The sequence below is a fragment of the Bubalus bubalis genome, chromosome 3 (assembly GCF_019923935.1).
Source record: "Bubalus bubalis isolate 160015118507 breed Murrah chromosome 3, NDDB_SH_1, whole genome shotgun sequence".
NCBI lineage: Eukaryota > Metazoa > Chordata > Mammalia > Artiodactyla > Bovidae > Bubalus > Bubalus bubalis.
In genome coordinates this window covers 106,667,583-106,692,260 of record NC_059159.1, presented here as the reverse complement: position 1 = coordinate 106,692,260, position 24,678 = coordinate 106,667,583, and the positions used below count along the sequence as shown (strand labels likewise).

Below are 24,678 nucleotides of genomic sequence, written 5' to 3'. Positions count from 1 at the left end.
GAGAGGTCTGACAGAATGTGGTCCACTGAGGAAGGGAATGGCAAACCACTTCAGTATTCTTGCCTTGAGAACCCCATGAAAAGTATGAAAAGGCAAAATGATAGGATACTGAAAGAGGAACTCCCCAGGTCGATAGGTGCCCAATATGCTGCAGGAGATCAGTGGAGAAATAACTCCAGAAATAATGAAGGGATTGAGCCAAAGCAAAACAATACCCAGTTGTGGATGTGACTGGTGATACAAGCAAGGTCCGATGCTCTAAAGAGCAATGTTGCATAGGAACCTGGAATGTCAGGTCCATGAATCAAGGCAAATTGGAAGTGGTCAAACAAGAGATGGCAAGAGTGAACGTCGACATTCTGCTGCTGCTGCTAAGTCACTTCAGTCGTGTTCAACTCTGTGCGACCCCATAGATGGCAGCCCACCAGGCTTCCCCGTCCCTGGGATTCTCCAGGCAAGAACACTGGAGTGGGTTGCCATTTCCTTCTCCAATGCATGAAAGTGAAAAGTGAAAGTGAAGTCGCTTAGTCGTGTCCGACTCTAGTGACACCATGGACTGCAGCCTACCAGGCTCCTCTGTCCATGGGATTTTCTAGGCAAAAGTACTGGAGTGGGGTGCCATTGCCTTCTCCATCGACATTCTAGGAATCAGCAAACTAAAATGGACTGGAATGGGTGAATTTAACTCAGATGACCATTATATGTACTACTGTGGGCAAGAATCCCTTGCAAGAAATGGAGTAGCCATCATGGTCAACAAAAGAATCCGAAATGCAGTACTTGGATGCAATCTCAAAAACAACAGAATGATCTCTGTTCGTTTCCAAGGCAAACCATTCAATATCACAGTAATCCAAGTCTATGCCCCAACCAGTAATGCTGAAGAAGCTGAAGTTGAACGGTTCTATGAAGACCTACAAGACCTTTTAAAACTAACACCCAAAAAAGATGTCCTTTTCATTATAGGGGACTGGAATGCAAAAGTAGGAAGTCAAGAAACACCTGGAGTAACAGGCAAATTTGGCCTTGGAATACGGAATGAAGCAGGGCAAAGGCTAACAGAGTTTTGCCAAGAGAATGCACCGGTCATAGCAAACACCCTCTTCCAACAACACAAGAGAAGACTCTATACATGGACATCACCAGATGGTCAACACTGAAATCAGATTGATTATATTCTTTGCAACCAAAGATCATTGCTGCTCTATACGGTCAGCAAAAACAAGAATGGAAGCTGACTATGGCTCAGATCATGAACTCTTTATTGTCAAATTCAGACTTAAATTGAAGAAAGTAGGGAAAACCACTAGGCCTTGATTCCTAGTGGGAATCTAAGGGACCTAAATCAAGTCCCTTATGACTATACAGTGGAAGTAACAAATAGATTCAAGAGATTAGCTCTGACAGAGTGCCTGAAGAACTATGGACAGAAGATCATGACATTACAGAAGGCAGGGATCAATACCATCCCCAAGAAAAAGAAATGCAAAAAGGCAAAATGGTTGTCTGAGGAGGCCTTAACAAACAGCTATGAAAAGAAGAGAAGCTAAAGGCAAAGGAGAAAAGGAAAGATAATTCCATATGAATGCAGAGTTCCAAAGACTAGCAAGGAGAGAGAAGAAAGCCTTCCTCAGTGATCAATGCAAAGAAATAGAGGAAAACAATAGAATGGGAAAGACTAGAGATCTCTTCAAGAAAATCAGAGATACCAAAGGAACATTTCATGCAAAGATGGGCTCGATAAAGGACAGAAATGGTATGGACCTAACAGAAGCAGAAGATATTAAGAAGACATGGCAAGAATACACAGAAGAATTGTACAAAAAAGATCTTCACAACCGAGATAATCACGATGGTGTGATCACTGACCTAGAACCAGACATCCTAGAATGTGAAATCAAGTGGGCCTTAGAAAGCATCACTATGAACAAAGCTAGTGGAGGTGATGGAATTCCAGTTGACCTACTTCAAATCCTGAAAGATGATGCTGTGAAAGTGCTGCACTCCATATGCCAGCAAATTTGGAAAACTCAGCAGTGGCTACAGGACTGGAAAAGGTCAGTTTTCATTCCAATCCCAAAGAAAGGCAATGCCAAAGAATGCTCAAACTACCGCACAATTGCACTCATCTCACACGCTAGTAAAGTAATGCTCAAAATTCTCCAAGACAGGCTTCAGCAACACGTGAACCGTGAACTTCCAGATGTTCAAGCTGGATTTAGAAAAGGCAGAGGAACCAGAGATCAAGTTCCGAACATCTGCTGGATCATTGAAAAAGCAAGAGAGTTCCAGAAAAACATCTATTTCTGCTTTATTGACTATGCCAAAGCCTTTGTGGATCATAATAAACTGTGGAAAATTCTGAAAGAGATGGGAATACCAGACTATCTGTTCTGCTTCCTGAGGAATCTGTATGCAGGTCAGGAAGCAACAGTTAGAACTGGATATGGAACAACAGACTGGTTCCACATAGGGAAAGTAATATGTCAAGGCTGTATATTGTCACCCTACTTATTTAACTTATATGCAGGGTACATCATGCGAAATGCTGGACTGAATGAAGCACAAGCTGGAATCAAGACTGCCAGGAGAAATATCAATAACCTCAGATATGCAGATGATACCACCCTTATGGCAGAAAGTGAAGAACTGAAGAGCCTCGTGATGAAAGTTAAAGAGGAGGGTGAAAAAGTTAGCTTAAAGCTCAACGTTCAGAAAACTAAGCATGGCGTCTGGTCCCATCACTTCATAGCAAAATGATGGGGAAACAGTGACAGACTTTATCTTTTTGGGACTCCAAAATCACTGCAGATGGTGACTGCAGCCATGAAATTAAAAGACTCTTGCTCCTTGGAAGAAAAGTTATGACCAACCTAGACAGCATATTAAAAAGCAGAGACATTACTTTGACAAGAAAGGGCCATCTAGTCAAAGCTGTTGTTTTTCCAGTAGTCACGCATAGATGTGAGAGTTGGACTATAAAGAAAGCTGAGACTGCAGAAGTGATGCTTTTGAACTGTGGTGTTGGATAAGACTCTTCAGAGTCCTTTGGACAGAAGAGATCCAACCAGTCCATCCTAAGGGAAATCAGTCTTGAATATTCATTGGAAGGACTGATTCTGAGGCTGAAACTCAATACTTAGGCCACCTGATGTGAAGAACTGACTCACTGGAAAAGACCCTGATGCTGGGAAAGATTGAAGGCGGGAGGAAAAGGGGACAACAGAGGATGAGATGGTTGGATGGCATCACCGACTCAATGGACATGAGTTTGAGTAAACTCCGGGAGTTGGTGATGAACGGGGAGGCCTGGCGTGCTGCGGTCCATGGGGTCCCAAAGAGTTGGACAAGACTGAGTGACTGAACTGAACTGAGCTGAACTGAAGAGTAAACTCTTCAGTTTATATGTAAACTCGGAGTAAATTATATGTTTGCTTTTCTTTATCCCAGTCCTTTCACTGTTGTTTAAAACATGTCAGATTCAGGAAAATCCTAAACCTCTTTAAATAGTTATAGACGAGGTTGTTTTTTCTTTTTTTCATCACTTAATAAAAATCCTTCCAACCTTTTTGGCTGCTGGCCATACAGGGATAGAGTGAAAGAATTTTCCTTTTGGTATGAAAGCCAGAGAGAAGCCTTCTGGAGCTGTTCAGTTTCCTAGCGCAGCTGCTGATGTAGATGACAGTGCTCATTGTTCCGCTTGGAAAGTCTTAGGCATCTTTGCCAGTTAGAGCTGGAAAGGTGCCCAGGAGATCATATAGCCCAGCCCCTTCATTTTCCAAGTAATGAAACGAAGACCCAGCTTGGTTAACTGATGTACTTGAATACAGAACAGCTGGCAAATGGCAAAGCTCAGGACCAAGTCACTGAGTTCAGACTCTCTTTCTTTGCTCTTCTAGCTATGCCTCTTGTTAAGAAAAACAGGGTAACCCAATGGTTAAAATACCTGAAGTAGGAGTATAGAAACCTAATGTCATGAAATGTTAAAAAATGTTAAAAATGCTTGAAATGCATTGTTTTTTTCCCCCATCAGTCCTGTTCCTACTGACTTCTTTTTTTTCTTCAAAATATGGTCCCAAAGTTTCCTTTTCCTGGAACAGGAAGCATTCCTAAGTATTCCAAGGCTGAATTATTAACTCTCCTCTTTGCTCACAAAGCACTGTGCACATTCCTGCACAATATGCTTATCATATTGTATCCAGGAGCAGCAAGGGTATCTTCTTGGACTTCACTCCCTAGCACTTGACAGAGAGTCTGGCACTATGTATGCCCTCAGTGTTTTATGAATTAATGAATCAACCAACCACTCTCTCATAGGCTTGCACAGCAGTGAATCTTAGGCTTTCTGGGACATAAAAATCACCTGAAGTTCCTGATTAAAAATTTATTTTTCCAGGCCACACCAGGAGACATGCTGATTCAAGACTGGGGTGGGGGTCTAAGAATCTGCGTTTTTATTAAGCAGCTGATGATTTGGTGCAAATGGTCCATGCTGTGAACTGTGCTTAGTTGCTCAGTCGTGTCCAACTCTCTGCTAACACGTGGACTGTGGCCAGCCAGGCTCTTCTGTTCACGGGGATTCTCGAGGCAAGAATACTGGAGTGGGGTTGCCAGGCCCTCCTCCAGGGGATCTTCCCAATCCAGGGTTCGAACCATGTAGGTCACATTTAACAAGCTCTGCTCAATCATTAATTCAGCTCATACTCAGTCCCAACTGTATATAACACAACAATGTGTCAATCTGAATAAAAACATGCAGCTTTGCTACCCACTTGATTTACCATTCTGACCCAAGAGCAGGATGATTGATATGTGTGAACATAAAGAAGATAATATTTATAAAGCAGTTCAAGTTATTAGAAGAAAGGTATCTTAGCTCATCAAGGAAATATGATATAAATCTAGCATCCTAAAAATTATCTTAGATGTATTGAATTTGATCTGAGTCTCAAATGCAGAGGAAATAAAACCCCCACATAATACATGGATGGACACCATACCTGTATGAGCTCTTTCCTTGGTTGGGTTCTCTTATTTTTTGTTCCATATTAGTAAACGGAATAGCTAATGTTTACATAACTTTTAAAAAAAACCCAGTAGTACATCTAAGCCTGCATGACACTTTATATGTATATTCTCTCTTTTCTAAATGATGACCTTAAGCAACTTTATAGGAGAAAAAGCTGAATTGGGGTAGTTATTAAACTCCTTTTATATAACTACCAAAAAGATTTCTGAACATTCTGGGGTATTTATTTATACACATGTTGTTGAATATTTGTATTCAGTTCCTCATGTTACTTTTTACTTGTAACTTATTTCTTTATGCACATTTCTATACAAATATTTAAATGGTCAAATAACATTACTTGTATTTTATCCTGTTATGTAGTCAGTGTTCACCGTAATGTTCTCCACAATGTTGGTTATTTTCAATTATTTGCTATCATATACAGAGTTCTTATGCTCATTTTTGTTCAAATTGTATTTTTGTATGAATTCCAGGGAGTCTGTTCCCCAGGTGAGATTGGTTAGGTGAAAGAGGAACAAGTTTTGGAGCTCTTGTCACCTGTTACAGTATTATCTTCCAGAGACCCTGAACCAATATAGAACCCACAGGGGTTTTCCCAAAGCTGGGCCAACATATTATTATCCCAGCTTATTTTTGCTAGTTTAAATGTGCATAGGGCCTCTCCAGAACTATTTTATTTGGAAATTCTGTAAGTGAACACGAAGCAGTTCCTTTCTGTGTGGGAAAGTTCACTGTTATAATTTTCAGGACAAACAGTTCATCTCCTTATTTGACAGTTTTGAAGGGACAGGTTTAATTGCCTTTTGTAGAGACAGGAAATAGGATTGGGGCAGGCTTGATGTGTCGGGGAACAAGATCAGTTGCATAGCTCTGAAGTGGAGGATTGCAGCAGGAACACCAGCTGTTTATGTCGGGTTGGGGAGCAAGCACATTGTGATGGCATGATGAAAAAATTATTGGGCCTTTGGACAACCAGTTTTCCTTCAAAATGAAAGCAAGAACCCATCCCTCCCACCATTGTGTAATTCTCTCACGATGCCACTTTCTTTCATGAAGGTTTTCAGATATTCAGGTGGACATCTCTGGTCTATGACAGGAAGGACTTTAGAATGGCCAGAAAACTAAAACTCATTATTTGAGAAGCCTCGTCCTCTAAATCCCTCCTCCCTCTTCTGTTCTCCATGTAACGCTGTGAACCTCTCTGGGTGACCCTCAAGGTAGAGAAACTGTTCATCTTTAACGTAGATGTTTTATCAATGGTGCTGTATAGAAGGAGAAGTTTTGAAACTACCGTAAAAATAAGACCAATAAGTGGAAGCAGGAGGCTTAAGTCCAAACCCTGACTCCAGGGAACTCCTGACTCCAAGGAACATTAATTGACAGGAGCTCATCAAACGCCTCCATACCTACACTGAAACCAAGCACCACACAAGGGCCAACAAGTTCCAGGGCAAGACATACCAAGCAAATTCTCCAGCAACAAAGGAACACAGCCCTGAGCTCCAAGATACAGGCTGCCCAAAGTCATCCCAAAGCCATAGACATCTCATAACTCATTACTGGATACTTCATTGCACTCCAGAGAGAAGAAATCCAGCTCCACCCAGCAGAACACCGACACAAGCTTCCCTAACCAGGAAACCTTGACAAACCACCTGTACAAACCCACACACAGCGAGGAAACGCCACAATAAAGCGAACTCCACAAACTGCCAGAATACAGAAAGGACACCCCAAAATCAGCAATTTAAACAAGATGAAGAGACAGAGGAATACCCAGCAGATAAAGGAACAGGATAAATGCCCACCAAACCAAACAAAAGAGGAAGAGATAGGGAATCTACCTGATAAAGAATTCTGAATAATGATAGTGAAATTGATCCAAAATCTTGAAATCAAAATGGAATCACAGATAAATAGCCTGGAGACAAGGATTGAGAAGATGCAAGCAAGGTTTAACAAGGACCTAGAAGAAATAAAAAAGAGTCAAAATATAATGAATAATGCAATAAACGAAATTAAAAACACTCTGGAGGCAACAAATAGTAGAATAACAGAGGCAGAAGATAGGATTAGCGAATTAGAAGATAGAATGGTAGAAATAAATGAATCAGAGAGGATAAAAGAAAAACGAATTAAAAGAAATGAGGACAATCTCAGAGACCTCCAGGACAATATTAAACGCTGCAACATTCGAATCATAGGGGTCCCAGAAGAAGAAGACAAAAAGAAAGACCATGAGAAAATACTTGAGGAGATAATAGTTGAAAACTTCCCTAAAATGGGGAAGGAAATAATCACCCAAGTCCAAGAAACCCAGAGAGTCCCAAACAGGATAAACCCAAGGCGAAACACCCCAAGACACATAGTAATCAAATTAACAAAGATCAAACACAAAGAACAAATATTAAAAGCAGCAAGGGAAAAACAGCAAATAACACACAAGGGAATTCCCATAAGGATAACAGCTGATCTTTCAATAGAAACTCTTCAAGCCAGGAGGGAATGGCAAGACATACTTAAAATGATGAAAGAAAATAACCTACAACCCAGATTATTGTACCCAGCAAGGATCTCATTCAAATATGAAGGAGAAATCAAAAGCTTTTCAGACAAGCAAAAGCTGAGAGAATTCTGCACCACCAAACCAGCTCTCCAACAAATACTAAAGGATATTCTCTAGACAGGAAACACAAAATCGGTGTATAAATTCGAACCCAAAACAATAAAGTAAATGGCAATGGGATCATACTTATCAGTAATTACCTTAAACGTAAATGGGTTGAATGTCCCAACCAAAAGACAAAGACTGGCTGAATGGATACAAAAACAAGACCCCTACATATGTTGTCTACAAGAGACCCACCTCAAAACAGGGGACACATACAGACTGAAAGTGAAGGGCTGGAAAAAGATTTTCCATGCAAATAGGGACCAAAAGAAAGCAGGAGTAGCAATACTCATATCAGATAAAATAGACTTTAAAACAAAGGCTGTGAAAAGAGACAAAGACGGTCACTACATAATGATCAAAGGATCAATCCAAGAAGAAGATATAACAATTATAAATATATATGCACCCAACATGGGAGCACCACAATATGTAAGACAAATGCTAACAAGTATGAAAGGAGAAATTAACAATAACACAATAATAGTGGGAGACTTTAATACCCCACTCACACCTATGGATAGATCAACTAAACAGAAAATTAACAAGGAAACACAAACTTTAAACGATACAATAGACCAGTTAGACCTAATTGATATCTATAGGACATTTCATCCCAAAACAATGAATTTCACCTTCTTCTCAAGCGCACATGGAACCTTCTCCAGGATAGATCACATCCTGGGCCATAAATCTAGCCTTGGTAAATTCAAAAAAAATAGAGAAGCCTCGTAGGGGAGGACCTGGAAGCAGAAGTCACAGGGTCAGTTTGTCAGTCTTACGTGTGAAAAGTCCGCTCAGTCACAGAAAAGGACCTTTGCTTAGTTCTCTCCACCCTTTGTGACTATGGCCACCTTCTGAAATAAGCAAATAAGTGATTGCTCTACTGGTTTGGGTCCCTGTGCGGAAAAACAAGATGCAGTGTTGTTTACGAAAGATGGGCCTTTTGTTTGGGGTAGTAGTCTAGCCTCTTGATTTTTTTAGAAATTGGTGACTGTTGAATTTGCAATGAAAATCAGCCTGTTGAGCACTGTAGATCAAAATCTGAAAGTTTTCCTCCATTCTTGGTTATCATGCTAAATCCTTGGCTTCACTCTTGTCTCTGTAGAACACTCACACTCTCTCTGTCTCTCACACACACACACATACACTTGTATTTATTATCCCTCATCTTTATTTAGAAATGATTCAGATGCCACACAATTCACATATTTAACATGTATGAGTCACTTGTCTTCAGTATATTCACAGAGTTGAGCATCCGTCACCACAATTAATTTTAGAACATTTTCATCACCCCTAAAAGAAACCCCGTTCCCAATAGCAGTCATTCCCCATTTGTCTTCAATCCTCCCAGCCCTAGGCACTCATCTACTTTCTGTCTCTATAGATTTGCTTATTCTGGACATTTCATATAAGAAGTTATACTATATGTGGTCTTGTGGTTTAGCTTCTTTGACTGAATGTAATGTTTTCAAGGTTCATCCATATTGTGGTATATATCAGTACTTTTTTTGTTGCTAATAATATTGCATGTATGATATACCACATTTTGTCTTTCCATTCATCATTCAGGATTCTGAGAAGGAGAGAGAATTGTCTTGTATTGGGTTACATGTCCATCCCTTTGATTTGTAGTTGTACCTCTACAACTGAGGGTGTCAACCCTGAAAGGAAATTGAGGCACTCTTGGGTTGGGAAAATGGATGCCACAGGTGGGATCAGGACAAGTTTCCTGCCTCTCTAGATGCACCACATTGCTGAGATTAGGACCTAAGCAGATCATGTCAGAAACCTCATCATGGAGAAAAATTAATAATTATGTCCTAGCATACTTTATAATGGAGAAAATACAATAAGGTTTTTTATAATATTTAAATATTTTAAGTTATAATTTTTAAAGTATATATATATCTCTATGTTGGATGTACAGCATATTTCAAATATAGGGTTTCATTTGGTCCTCAATAATGTTAGTTTCTAGTTTTTTTCTGTAGTGCCCCCATTGTGGTTTAAATACACTTTTATGAACTTAGAATCCAGCCACCAAAGGCTGACAATGAGAAAATGTGTTCCAAGTTACAAATGACTAATGAATGAACTCTTTGGCTTTTTCCACACAAAAGTCAAGTTGCTCAGAACTTCCCCAGTGATAAAGAATCTGCCTTGCAATGAAGGGAACACAGGTTTGATCTCTGATCCACGAACTAAGATCCCAAAATGCCCAGGGGGGCAACTAAGCTGCAAAGAGAAATACCACATACACAACGAAGATGCCTCATGCTGCAACCAAGACCTGACACAGATGAATACATATTCTTAAAAAGAAGAAAATAATTTATTTAATCTGATAATAATAATAATAAAAGAAAGCCAACCTGCTCATTGTCCGGGATATTGTTGGTCAGCGCCACACGCCAGCAGGTGTGGATGGTGGAGCAGGACTCTCCTGTGCTCCTTCTGGCTGCAGGGATGTTGTCTGAGGGCTCAGCAGGGTCACTTCCACTGACTTGAAGGATCACTCACTTGGAGCAGTTTGGAACAAATACAGCCCTTTCAATTCCAGGTAGCACCTAAGGTGCCTGTTGGGAGGTAGAGGTGTCCATAGAGCAGTTCTCTGGCATTTTCCGTGATAGCAAGCAGCGACAGGAAGTGCTCCACCGCTGAAAGGAGAATGACTGGTTCAAAATGGCGACTCTGGGCTTAAAGGACTGTCGTCAGAGGCCAGATGTCCTCGCACGGAGACTGTGCCTCTGAATGGGCTGCGAAGAAGGAGCCAAGTGCCCTGGGTCTTTTGTTTGGGCTCCAAACTTTTTTTCCTCCTTGTGGTGTCATCCTTCAGTGCGTGCCTGCATGTTGAGTCACTTCAGCCGTGTCCCACTCTTGGCGACTCTTTGGGCTGTAGCCCGCCAGGCTCCTCTGTCCATGGGGTTCTCCAGGCAAGAATACTGGAGTGGGTTGCCATGTCCTCCTCCAGGGGATCTTCCCGACCCAGGGATCCAACCGGGGTCTCTTACATCTCCCACATTGGCAGGCGGGTTCTGTACCACTAGCACACCTGAGAAGCCATCATCCTTCCAGGATTGGGCAAGTGCCCTGTCTGCAGGCCTCCTGGCTTCTGTGAACTTCTCAAGGGAGTATATGATCACCCTAAAGCTCTAGTGTCCACCCAGAGGCCACTGAGGATATTTTAGTAAGTTCTGCCAGTCACCCAGCTAAGGAATCAGTCTTCTAACGTGATATCAGAGATTGTATCTATAATTGCAGTGATGCTTTAAAATAACCACTTCATTTAGATTTTTCTGTTTTAACCCAAGGTATTCTTCTGCGGAAATAAGGAAACAGTTTACCCTCCCACCAAACCTTGGCCAGTACCATCGACAAAGCATAAGTACCTCTGGCTTCCCCTCTCTTCAACTAGTAAGTATGAGTTACAGGTTTGCTTAGAGACTGATCAAGGGCAGAAGTGCCCAGCTTATGCTTATGCTCCCTAAGTCTTCTAAGATTTTCCCACCTCTGCCTTACATCACCAACCACCAGTTCCTAGCCCTGAGTCTACTTTTTGACATCAGTTTCCCTCTCTCCCTTGGTCTGCGTGCATGCCAGTCATTTCAGTCATGTCTGACTCTTTGTGACTCTGTGGACTGTAACCTGCCAGGCTCCTCTGTCAATGGGATTCTCCAGGCAAGCATACAGGAGTGGGTCACCATGCCCTCTGCTAAGGGATCTTCCCAACCCAGGGATCCAACTTGAGCCTCCTGTGGCTCCTGCATTGCAGGTGGGTTCTTTACTGCTGAACCACAGGGAAGCCCCTCCTTCTATCAACTAGGGCTTAAAGTGCAAAGCAAACCTAGTTCTGTAGTTTCTGGTCTCAGTGGACTTCCCAGGCTACTTGGTTTCACCCAAATTATGATTCACATTTTGGGGAAAGGAAGGATTAGCCTGGAAACTTAATCACCATTTGTAACATGCTTTCATTGCGGGAACAAAAATTATTCCACAATCTGAAAAGTCAAGTTATGAACCTTAAGCTTTTAAAGTAATTTTTTGGAATAATTTCATTGTAATTTACTTACAATAAATTCACTCATTTGAAGGTGTACAGTTTGAGGAATTTGGCCAGTTTATAGTTAATTTGTATAGTCAAGATATAGAATGTTTTACCCTAAATAACCCTGCTGTGCCCCTTTCTGTGGGTCTTCCCTCGCAATCCCCAGCCAGCAGCACTGGGCAATCACCAATCCACTTATGTCATCATGATTTTGCTTTCTCTGGAATTTTGTATCATTGCAATCAGACAGTATGGACCTTAATTTTTAGAACACTCCCCCCCCTTTTAAGTTGAAGATTGCCCACGTTTTTATACTAACACCAGTTGTTGAGTGTGTGTATATATGTTATATTATTTGAGGAGTAAATGCCAGACGTGACCAGTGGGTTGAATCTAACTTAAATGAGTTGGTTGGTAAAACCAGAAGTGAGCATTCACTTCCTTTGTGAGAGAGCTGCAGCCTCCACTGTACTCACTTCCTCACACACAGCAGGGCCCCACTTTCTGGATTGTTCTAGTGGTTATCTTGAGGAGGTTAGGTTATTTTTTCTTTCTCACTTATTACTTCAAAACCACTTCTGCTCTTAGAAATTTGGTAACCTGCCGCTCAGTTTCCTGTAGCCACCATTTTGTCTCCTGTGGCAATTTCCACGCCGTGTAACTGTGTATCTTTCAAAGGTATGTTTGCTGGAGGGATTTGTGATTCTTTCAGTAGGATAATTTGTGGGTTATGTCACTGATGAAATAGTAGTACTAAAAAATGTACAGCACCTTTTACTGCAAAAGATAATTTGCAATGACAGTGCTTTAAAAAAAACCTATTTATGACTTCGGTAGCATGTTCAACTGCCCTTTTTAGTTGTACTTTTTCTGTTTCAAAGTCACAGATTATAATAAAAGCATATCAAGTGCATAACATCCATGATGTATTAGATACACTTTAAGATAAATTTGGTATGCTTTTTGGTTTCATTGGTGCTGATATATATTTCATTTAAACAAATTTTTTTTTAATTTCTGACCTAAATTGTCTTATAGAATATACAAATGCAGTTAAAAAGTGACTGGATACAGTTTTAAATCTTAAACAAGGTGGGGGATGTGGGGTTTGGTTCTTTGCTTCTCTGTAAATTTAGATTACAGCTTTCTGCAGTAGCTGCCTTGAGAAATAGTGTGGATCTCACTATTAAGAGGCTTTAAGGAAGTTTAGCTCACAGACGTTAACCCCTTAGCTACACACCACCTGCAGCCTGAAATTTCTTCGGGAGAAATTTTTTTTTTTTTTTTTTAAATTTTTTTAAAGTCACAAACTTTAAAAAGTTGTTTCCTATTTGCAGGCGTTCTTTTGGTAGTTATGCCTCCTGATCACTAGGTTTTGACAAACGTGAATTTGGATGAATTATTTCATTAGCTAGGTGATAGAATTAACATGTGGCTTAACTACTCATTTTCTAATAGAAGATCTCAGAGAAATAGCAAAAATGTTTAACTATACATGAGTCATGTATAATTTCTACCTGGTTCTATTTGCAAGTGAATAGCCTTTAAAACGTGTTTTTCCTGCTTAATTCCATTTTAGTCTTCTGAATATTTTCCCCCAGGTCTCTACTTCAGCTTTAGCACAGTGTGCAGACCCTGTTTCTTCTGGTTAACTGCGTGATGAGCAGATGGTAGGAGAGGGCCAAAATCTGCCTGTGATTAATCTTTTGTTTTTTAAATGCATGGCCTACTCAGAAAAATCCGATCACCCTAATGTTTACCTGCTGGTCCTGTTGTAATATCAGAATGAAGTGGCTGTTCTTTCCCTTGAGTCATCTTTCTGAATGAAGGTTCCTCCAGCAAAAATCACCCACTTACATGATAATTGCCCTTTTCCTTAAGAAATTATTTCCATTTCATAGAAAGATAATGAGACATTTCAGGGAGATTTATTTCTGGAAAGGCAGAGGAATAGTTTATCACCTAAAGATTCTCAACCTGAAGCAGCTCTTCTTAAATGAGAAGCCATAGACTGTTCATTGTAAGATTTTAGATGATTGAAAAATTTGACTAAATGCATTTTGACTTTTATTTCCCTTACCTTTGTTTATGGAACCACCATTTCAACAACCCCACATGCTGATATAAATAATTATTTAATTTTTAAGAGTATTGAATTGGCACCAAGTTATTTATTATATTTTTAAAATTTAATGTTTATTTTATAGTGGAGTAGAGTTGATTTACAATGCTGTGCTAGTTTCAAGTGTACAACAAAGTGATTCCATTATACATGTATCCATTCTTTTTCAGATTCTTTCCCCATATAGGCTATTATAGAGTATTTAGTAGAGTTCCCGGTATACAGTAGGTCCTTGCTGACTTTCTGTTTTATATATAGTAGTGTGTATTACTATATATACACATGTTAATCCTAAACTCCTAATTTATCTCTCCTCCACCCCCTTGCCCCTTTAGTAACCCTAAGTTTGTTTTCGAAGTCTGTGAGTCTGTGTCTGCTTTGTAAATAAGTTCATTTCTATCATTTTTTTAAGATTCCATATATAAGTGATATCATATGTTTGTCTTTGCCTGACTTACTTCATTTGGTATGATCATCTCTAGATCCATCCATGTTGCTTCAAGTGGCATTATTTCATTTCTTTATGGCTAAGCAATATTCCATTATGTGTATGTACCACATTTTTATCCCTTCCTCTGTTGATGGACATTTAGGTTGCTTCCATGTCTTGGTTACTGTAAACGTGCTGCAGTGAACATTGGAGTGCCTGTATCTTTTTGAAGGATGGTTTCCCCAGATACATGCCCAGGAATGGGTTTGTTGAATCATATGATAGTTTTTTTTTTTTTTTTTTCTTAAGGAACCTCCATACTGTTCTCCATAGTGGTTGTACAAATTTACATTCCTACCAACAGTGTAGGAAGGTTCTCTTTTCTCTGCACCTTCTCCAGCCATTTACTGTTTGTACGTTTTTTGATAATGGCCATTCTGACCTGTGTGAGGTGATAGCTCATTTTGGTTTTGATTGCATTTCTCTAATAATTAGTGATGTTGCATAGCTTTTTATGTGCTTTTTAGAAATTGATGTTATCTAAAACCCAATCGATTATAAGCTTCTTGTTGTTTTGCAAGAGGCAGGAACTTGCAGTCAGGTGGATCCGGGGTGGAGTATAACTATCACTTACTTAGGGGGCAAGTTACTTAACCTTGACTAGGGCTTCAGTTTCTTCACTTGCACTATGGGCATAGTAATGCTACCCCTATTAGTGTTAATACATAAGGATGAAATAGATTCTGTGTAAATAGAGTCTAATGCTGCTGTCTATGTATTTGGCACTGTGGAGACACTGTGGGAGATTTCCAGAAGATGAATAGGAGATGCTTTTGCCTTCTAAGGACCTTATGATATATTTGGAAGGGCAGATAAAATAGAGAATCCAAACTGGCTTTGAGTATGGTAGGTATTCTGAGGAGAGAAAGATCTAAGATAAAAAAAATAAGAAGTAAAGGCTTGAAGGGGGAGGCTGAGAAGATTTAGAGGCAGGTTCTCAACCCTGGCTCTAATTAGAATCACCTGAGACCTTTAGAAACACACCTGTGTCCTCTCATAGAACAATTACAGCAGAATCCCAAATATCAGTATTTTAAAGTTCCCTGGGACTTTTACATGTGGTCCAGATTGAGGATCATTTAAAGAACCTATATACATAGCAGTAGTCCAGATGTTGATAGGAGGAGGAACATAAGAAAGGCAGAGTTCCTTTTGTTGTCCTGGCTGCTCTGCATTTCAGAAAGTAAGTGAAGGCTACTTGCTAATCCTGTAGATATATTTTTATATGCCTATAGTGGATTCTGTCATAAATCTGATAAATCAAATGAGAGGAAGGATGTGTTTGATTTTGTGGGTATTTGTGTGTGTGTGTGTTTGTGTGTGTGTGTGGTTATTGGGTTTTTGTTTTTTTAACTCTAATTGTAAATGTTAGCTGTGATGATTGTGTATACATACATTTTCAAAGTATATAAAACATATAAAAATTTTGCATTTTTTAATATGAAGAGGATCTACCATTTAGATTTGGTTTTATAGACAAAATGCAATGATGCAGACTGACCCTGGGTCTTTTGTGACACTCTTAATAGTCCTGTGCCATGGGCATGTAAATAGGTTGCATACCCCCTGATGCCAATCACCTATAAAAGCAAAAAACTATATATTAGTGTCTTCATTAAGAAAAATCTGTAAAATATTAAAACCATTTTTTCTGATTATTCAAAGTAGGTCATCTTTGCCCTAACTTAGAAAGAATTTGAGACACTATGTGCATGGTTAAGAACTTAACCTACATTTTTATAGAGGGAAAATCTTATTTTTAAAAATGAGAATAGAAAAATTGTGAAGTAAAATGGAATGAATCAGCTGGGCCAGAACAGTTCTTGCTAAAGAGAAGGATGTAGAAAGCCACATCCTGGATATAAACGAAAACACCATGGTTACACGACGTGCTTGTATATAACAGTTATGAAGGAAAAAAAGGAGGTCTCATACTTACAAAGCACTCATTTTTGTTACATGTTTAAGTTTCTATGTAATCAAGCAACCTTTTTGTTCTATTACCAAGGATGATCTAAATGATGGGTCACCTGATGAACATGGTGATCTTCTTTTATTTTCCCTTTGTTTTTCATCTTTCTAGAAGTTGGGCTGTCCTTAGGTTTCAGTGATTTAACTGGAGGGGACATGATGGAAAATGAAGATGTCATTATAATTTTCATGCACATTCACAATGGAAGGTCAAATGAATGCCACCCTGCATGCAGAGCATGAGTTTCATTACTGTCATTGTAAAGCACAGGAATCAAACCAGTCTTGGTAAGATTAGATTGATGTCCATTGTGGCATGTCAGTATCTTCTGTGCAGTGGCATCAGGGGAAGATTGCCACTGATGGAAGCAGAGAAGTGTTCCTTAATCTAAGCCATGAAGTGCTTTGAGATATTGAAGCCGGAGAACTTTACTGCCTTATGCTCTGTTTACTTCAGGATAGTAGAAGAGCCAAGAGGATTGCTTTAGGTATTCATTCATTCAAGAAATATATATTAGGTCTCACTCTGTGCCAGGAATTGCTCTAGGAGCTGGGGTTACAATAGTGAATGTAACAAAGCGTCTGTCTTCATGAGCTTGCATTCTAGAATGATAGACATAGACAAATAAGTGAATGTAGACTATATCGAGGGATAGTAAGTCTTAAAGAATGAAACATGGATAGGGAATAGAGAGTGACACAGAAGAGGGGACTATTTTGGATTGAGTGGTCTGCGAGGGCCTGCAGGTCTAGAAAGGAGACACTTGGGAAGAATTATGAATGAACTTGACAAGTATTTGAAGGAAGAGTATTCGATTTAGAAGAAACAGCACATTCAGAGTCCCAAAGCAAGAGCACGTGGCATGCTGCAGGAAGAGTCAGGATGCAGACAATGGGCTGAGCAGAGTGGGCAGTAGGAGATGAGGTGGTAGAAGAATCAAGGCTGAGTCATAGGCCTCTAGAAGAATTTTGGCCCTTACTTGGATTGAAATGGGAATTTATTGTTGGAAGTGCTGGCTTAGCACAATTTGCATTTTTATTATAAAGATTGCTTATAAGGTTCTTTTTTATAAAGATCATTCTTGCTGCTTTGTGGAGATAGATTCCACATAGGTGGGGAGGGCAGTTAGGAAATTGACACAATAACTCAGGAAAATGATGGCAGGGCTTTGGAAATGGGCAGTGGCCGTGGAAAAGGTGAGAAGCGGTTGGATCCTAGATAGATTTCAAAAGTAAAGTGGATGGGATTTTCTGATAGATAATATGTACGATGTGAGAGAGAGAGAAATCGACATTGACCCAAAAGATTTTCCCCTGTACAGCTTGTGGAATGGAATTGCCACTTGCTGAGATGCAGAGACTTGAAAGATATAAGCAGAGCAGATCAGCAGGAAAATTAAGTAATTTTGAATTTGTTATGTTTGAGAGGCCCTGTTAGATTACCAGAGAGTGATGTTGAGGTATACTTGGAAAAATCAACCTGAATGTCAGGACAAAGATTGAGGCTACAGATATATACCTATAAAAAGAAAAAAAAAAGGTATTTAAAGTCATGGACATAGATGAGATCATATGGGAGTAAATTCAGACTGGGGAGAGAAGCTCTTTTAGGACGTAACCTGAGGGCACTGCAAAGCGGAAGGCGAACCTAGAAAAAGTGGTGTCCCAGAGTTGGAGTGACCAAGTGTCTGCTCCAGTTTGCTGGGCTGAGGGGTTTCCTTTCAGAACTTGGGATACACTAGGGCAGTTTGTCCCTCTCCAGGTGAAGAAAGTGCTTCAAGAAGGAGAGAGTGATTAACTGTCCAGTGCTGTAGATAAACCAGGAATGAGCAACAGCCATTGAATTTGGTAACGTGAAGGTCTTGGGTGACATTGACCAAGACTTGTCTCTCATGAACAGCCAAGTCAGTGTGAGGACCACTCAATGGCACCCCACTCCAGTATTCCTGCCTGGAAAATCCCATGGACAGAGGAGCCTGGTAGGCTGCAGTCCATGGGGTCGCTGAGGGTCGGACACGACTGAGAGACTTCACTTTCACTTTTCACTTGCATGCATCGGAGGAGGAAATGGCAACCCACTCCAGTGTTCTTGCCTGGAGAATCCCAGGGACGGGGCAGCCTGCTGGGCTGCCGTCTATGGGGTTGCGCAGAGTAGGACACGACTGAAGCGACTTAGCAGCAGCAGCACCATAGGGATAAACATGCCCGATGGTACAAGGACAAGGCACCTAGAAGCATCATGCCTCCTCCCCTACCCCCAGCCAACGGGCATGGAGCTTCCTTCATGCTGTAACAAAGTACCCGGTTCCTTGTGGTACTTTCTGGGTGGTGCAGTGGTAAAGAATCTGCCTGCCAGTGCAGCAGATGCAAGAGACACCAGTTCAAAACCTGGGTTGGGAAGATCCCTTGGAGGAGAAATTGGCAAACAGTTTCAATATTCTTGCCTGGGAGATCCCATGGACAGAGGAGCCTGGTGGGCTGCAGTCTGTGGGGTGGAAAGAGTTGGATATGGCTGAGTACACACACATACATCCTTATGATTACCTGTGTGACTTGGGCCAAGTCATTTAACCTCTCTGTTTTTCAATATCCTTATTTGTGAGATAATGTCCAGATTTGTCATTTTAATCTTCTATCAGTGTGTTGATTGCTGTGCTAGGGCTACATAGATTAATTTTCAACAGACATGGTTCTGGTGCTGTAGAAATTTTCAGTTTCAAGTTGAATCGTACCCCGTGTCAGGAGAACTAGCCATTGATGTACATTAAAGGACAAAGAAAAATTCAGACCCTCTTCATTTAAAAAATGAATATTTGTGAATAATTTAAGCCTTTAAAGTATTTATACTATTTTTGTGTATTTCTAGTCTTCTGTTGATCAGACCTCTGAGGAAAAAAAGAATAGCTAGAAAGAAAGACTGCACAAATCGTCACTAGAGGAATGTTGAAAATTGACTGAGGGCATTGACTGTGTCTCCTTGGCCTACTGCTGGACTGCTTAGGACACCAGTGAGTATATGTTGAAGGAGTGAAAGTAGGTGTATTAGTCTGGATTCAACTGGAGCAGTGGAGCTGGTAGGAGATGTATCTTCACGTATGATAAGGAATTGATTACCGGGCATTGGCTTAGCCACTGGTGGTGGCTGGCTAAGCAAGCCTGAGGTCCACAGGGCAATCAGGAAGACAAGATCATAACAAGCTGGAACTCCATGGGTGTGATCTAAAGCTTGAAGCCCTGGAAATTCCAGAGAGCCTCCAACCTCTTTGAAAAGGCATCCAGCTGGTTAAGTCAGGCCACCCAGGCTAATCTCCCTTTTGATTAATTTAAGTCTGTAATGTCCGTAATGTCACATTACAGCAGCACTTCAGCTGGTGTTGATTGTACCAGTAGGTATGTGTATGCTACCGAATAACTGCAGCCTCCCTCTGTCCTCCAGTTCCGGCGAGAGAACACCCTTGTAGCCCACCACACCTGGAAAAGTACTTGGAAGGGAATCTGGAGCAATGTAGTTCTGCTGAGCCAAGTTGACACATCACAAAGCCATTGCAGTCAAAGTCTGATTTAGGATAATTTGCTATCTTAAGTTATTCTTTTGTTTTGTTTTTATTTTGATTATTTAGGTTTTTTTCATAAATTATTTTAACAAATGATAATTCCTTGGATAAGATGAACTTGAAATTACTTTGGACCATTCAAACTAGTCTGAGTCTCCACTGACTAGAAGGTCACATATAACTCGGTAGCAGAGAAAACAAAAACAATCAATTTTCATGTTTGACTTTTATTCTCCCAAGAAGCTGAGGGACTGATCTTAGAACATCCCCCCCTCCCCCGCCCCACTCCATTCCCAAACTTCAGACCAGTGAAACACAATACCACTGTAAATCTCCTCAATATTTGTTTATACCTAAATACCATTGTGTATGTGAGTATGTGTTGATTGCTTCATAATATATAAAACCCACTCTTGAGATTGACTTCAGATAACTTGGAGAACAGAAATCTCTTTTGGTCCCTGTTTATTATTTGAATATGCAAGAGGAGCAACTTGCTCAGAGGCCTGGTAAACAGTAGCTGGCATCTCCACTCACTTGCCAACAGCAGGGCTAGTTTATCTCATCTTTGAAACAACAGTTTCCTCCCTTGTTAGTTTCAGCGTAGAAAGTGTAGGGTGACTAGTTATTAAATGCTGGCTGTGTGTAGTGTTAGACTAATGCTCAGTAATTCTATCATTATGGCTTATTTTTATAGTCTCTTCAGTCCTGAAGTAGATTCACACGTTAAGAGTATTATGACTTTATGATCAATTGTGCATATTGCATTTGGCACATTGGCCACACAGTGTTCAATGATGATACTAGATACTTTTTCATAGCTCCCCCCTCCAAAGATAGCATTATTTTATATGTGATAAAGTGTCAGACTTCCCTGTCCCACAGTCGACTCAAGATCTGTAGAAAGAGCAGCTCCATAAGGGCCAGCTCAGTGACTTGTGTTTGTTTATTTTTTTTTAATATTTGTCTCTATTGATTATTTATTCGGCTGCACTGGGTCTTAGTTGTGACACTTGGGACCTTCTGGTTGCAGCATGCGGGATCTAGTTCCCCAACCAGGGATCAAACACGGGCCTTTTGCATTGGGAGTGACACTGGACCACCAGGTAAGTCCCCCAGTGACATGCATTTAGTAGATGTTCAGCAAGTAATTGCTGAATGAGGAAGTCAGCTGTCCTTTTTCCCTGGCTCTTGGGCAGCCTGTCCAATAGGTGACAGGTGCCATTATCAGCCAGGCTTTTTTTCTAATCCTTGTGACTTTGAATTTTAAAAAGTGAAAGTATTAGTTGCTCAGTCTTCCAGTGTCTGACTCTGTGACCCCATGGACTGTAGCCTGCCAGACTCCTCTGTCCATGGAATTCTCCAGGCAAGAATACTAGAGTGGGTTGCCATTCCCTTCTCCAAAATATCTTCCCAATCCAGGGATCAAACCCGGGTTTCGCATATTGCAGGCAGATTCTTTACTATCTGAGCCACCAGGGAAGCCCTTTAAAATTTTAGGGACGTGACAATTATAATACTTCGACTGAACCTAAGTTTTTTTTCTCTCTGATGATTTCACACAAATGCCATTTCTTTATGGAAGCTTCTACTTACTAGTTAGGCAATGGCACCCCACTCCCGTACTCTTGCCTGGAAAGTCCCATGGACGGAGGAGCCTGGTAGGCTGCAGTCCATGGAGTCGCTAGGAGTCGGACATGACTGAGCGACTTCACTTTCACTTTTCACTTTCATGCATTGGAGGAGGAAATGGCAGCCCACTCCATGTTCTTGCCTGGAGAATCCCAGGGACGGGGGAGCCTGGTGGGCTGCCATCTATGGGGTGGCACAGAGTCGGACACGACTGAAGTGACTTAGCAGCAGCAGCGCTAGTATCCACATTGCTGCAAATTTTGCTTCAGTGTAATTTTTCAGTGTATCTTTTCAATGCCTCTGCTTAAATAATTGATATTCCTTATGGTAAATTTAACATTTAGTATTATTTTAATGAATTACTTCACGATTATTAATTTGAGGAGCCAATCTCATGAGAAGTTCAGAGTAGAGCTTGTGGGTGGTAGTAAATGGATTTTTCACTGTCTTCTAAACACACTTACTGCTGTCTCATGTTTTAGTTATTTCTGGAAATCTAGGTTCCATGGAGAACCTGCAAGAGAAAGCAAAATTAGGAGTCTGCCTAGATTTGAATTCCACAGGGACTACTTCCCAGCTATGCAGTCATGCCTGGGTGAATTCTTAAATTTCTAGCCTTCAGTGTCCTCATCTGTAAAGTAAAACCTTCCAGAGTTCTCGTGAGGATTAAATGAGATAATGTCTAGAATGACAACTTCTTGGCACGTAGTGCTCAACAACTTCTAGTTCAAGGGTGTAAATTTAACAGTAATAAAGTGAAGTATGCAAACGGTGCAGCCTCTTCATTTCAAGGTAAAGTCATTTCAGTCCCTTTCCCTGAACTCTGTGCCATGTTGTGGTAGGGAGTGGGAAGTCTGCTTTCTTTTTGAGGGTTGGTCTCATGACAGTCTACAGTAGATTTTTTTTGGTTCTGTGCATGTACAGTGCCTGTTGTTCCCCCTGGCGGATGTCAACAGTGTCTTTTTGCAAACTCTGTCCCCACCTGCTTCTGCGTAGGCTGACCCCAGGCTCTCTGAGCCTGCCTGCTGCTGGCCCCAGCTGCTTCATTTGGAGAGGCCCACTCTAAAACCTGTGCTCCTCTTCTTAGTGACCTCCAGGTCCCCAGTCAGAGCCCAGGGAGACTTCTCTGTCCCCAGTCATGCCTCATAGAGCCTTGGGCTGCCAGGGGAGTGTCTTTGCTCTCTCCTAGTAAAGGACTTCCTGTTCCCTTCTCTTCAGCCCTCTTTGATCCAGCTGCCATAGGGCATTATGTGAGCCAGCCCTTCAAGAATCTCAGACAAGGAAGGCCTGTGTTTGCTCCCTTGTCAGCTTTGTCCTCACTCTTCCCTGTGTCACTCACGTCTCCACCACCACCAGGGACACAGAGGTGAGAGGAGACAGGGCAAACCACACTTACATTCTCTAATCTTCTTGCCTCTTCCATGACACTTTGTTCCCCTTCTCCAACCTAGAGCCTTACATCTAGTCTGGTGTATGGTTTCAGGATGATGAAAAACCGGTTTTGTCAGCACTTTCTTTGGATCTGACCTCGTTTCAGAGCGAGACAGTACAAGTCAAGAATCTGGGGTGTTTGCTGGACTGATGACTCCAAATAGTCTGCCATAAATGAACACCACGGAGCTGCTGCTATTGTTGTTGTTATTACCACTCCTTATACCACTACTACACATGTAAACTTGATCTAAATTATCTTTATTCCATTAAGGCAGTGGTTTCCTAAGTCTTAAGTGAGTTTCACAAGGTAGAAAAAATATTTGTTGAATTGCCAACGTTTTCTTTTATCATCTGGTAGCTCAGAGGGTAAAGAATCAGCCTGCAATGTGGGAGACCTGGGTTCAATCCCTGGGTTGGGAAGATCCCTTGCAAAAGGGAACATCTGGGGTATTCCAGTATTCCTGCCTGGAGAATCCCATGGGCAGAGGAGCCTGGTGGGTTACAGTCCAGGGGGTCGAAAAAAGTTGGATGTGACTGAGAGACTAACACTTTCATGCATTTTTCTTTTATCACTTGAGAAAAATTAATTTTTAAATTACCAACTATTTTTAACATTTCTTCCCCGCCCCCTCCCCACTGTGGAAGGATATAATTGAAGAGCAAAAAAAAAAGACCAAAACAAAAATCAACACCAAAACCCCAAAAAACAATCCTTTTGAAGCAGGTACATTTAGCCTTCTGAATACTTAGCCCGTTGTCCTTAGTTTGCTCATTAACTGCAGTTGGTGACAGCTTCTTCCCTGCCGGCACCAGGCGGCCTAGCAGGATTTGGAAATCACTGCCTTGGAGTGTCCCAGCCACCCAGGCTGGTTCACTGTGGGCTGTGATTACGAATGAAGTGCTTTCAAGGATCAATGTAGAGGATGACTCAGGCCAAATAAAACACTGTACCTGAATACTGAGTTGAGTTTACCTGAATACTCTGAGTTGAGTTTACCTGAATTTCTAGAAAATTGCCTCCAGTTCGCTGCTTCACTATATTTGGGTAAACGTGGCCTCAGAGAGCTTTGGCAAGAGAAATTATAAAAATGCAGCAAAACCTTGTGATTTCATTTTGGATCTCCTTAGGAATCCTCATCAAGATGCAATTAAACAGAGACAAATTCTGCCTTGGGGTGTGATTTTAATTACTCACCGTGTTCTGACTTGACTCTCCACGCTGCGTTTCTTTTCCTTTCCATATCACCGCTTCTGTGTTTGACATCAGCCCCACTTGGCTGGGAGGAGAGCGAGGGCAAGGCATGCATCTGCTGTCACCCTAGCACTTTTATCCCAAACCGTGTGGGAACGTCCTTGTCCTTTCTCTGCCCCCAGCCTCAGTTCTATGACCCAGTGGAGCCAGTGGACTTCGAAGGGCTTCTGATGACACACCTGAACAGCCTGGATGTGGAGCTTGCCCAGGAGCTGGGAGACTTCTCCGAGGACGACTTGCATGTGGTGTTCACGCCGAAGGAATGTCGAACTTTGCAGCCCTCTTTGCCGGAGGAAGGGTAAATTGTTTTCTGAAAATGTGGATGGGATTATGCCTGTCGTGACTGCTTGTGGTAAGGGGGAGATACCCTAATTCTGGACTTTCTTACAAGTGACATTACTCAAATCAAGATGTGCAGCATAACTTCTATGGTACTATCACTTCCAGGTAGATAGTTTTTGAATTGGTT

The 24,678-nt window shown here is 41.1% G+C and overlaps 1 protein-coding gene across 1 annotated transcript in view; it reads left to right on the top strand.

Annotated features, from left to right (window-relative positions):
• Positions 1-24,678, top strand: part of DOCK8 (dedicator of cytokinesis 8) — a gene marked incomplete in the record, with an annotated part of 208,370 nt that overhangs the window by 43,994 nt on the left and 139,698 nt on the right. The window contains 2 exon segments of the mRNA XM_045165057.1: positions 11,021-11,123; positions 24,332-24,507. Coding sequence (XP_045020992.1) covers positions 11,021-11,123; positions 24,332-24,507 — 279 coding nt within the window.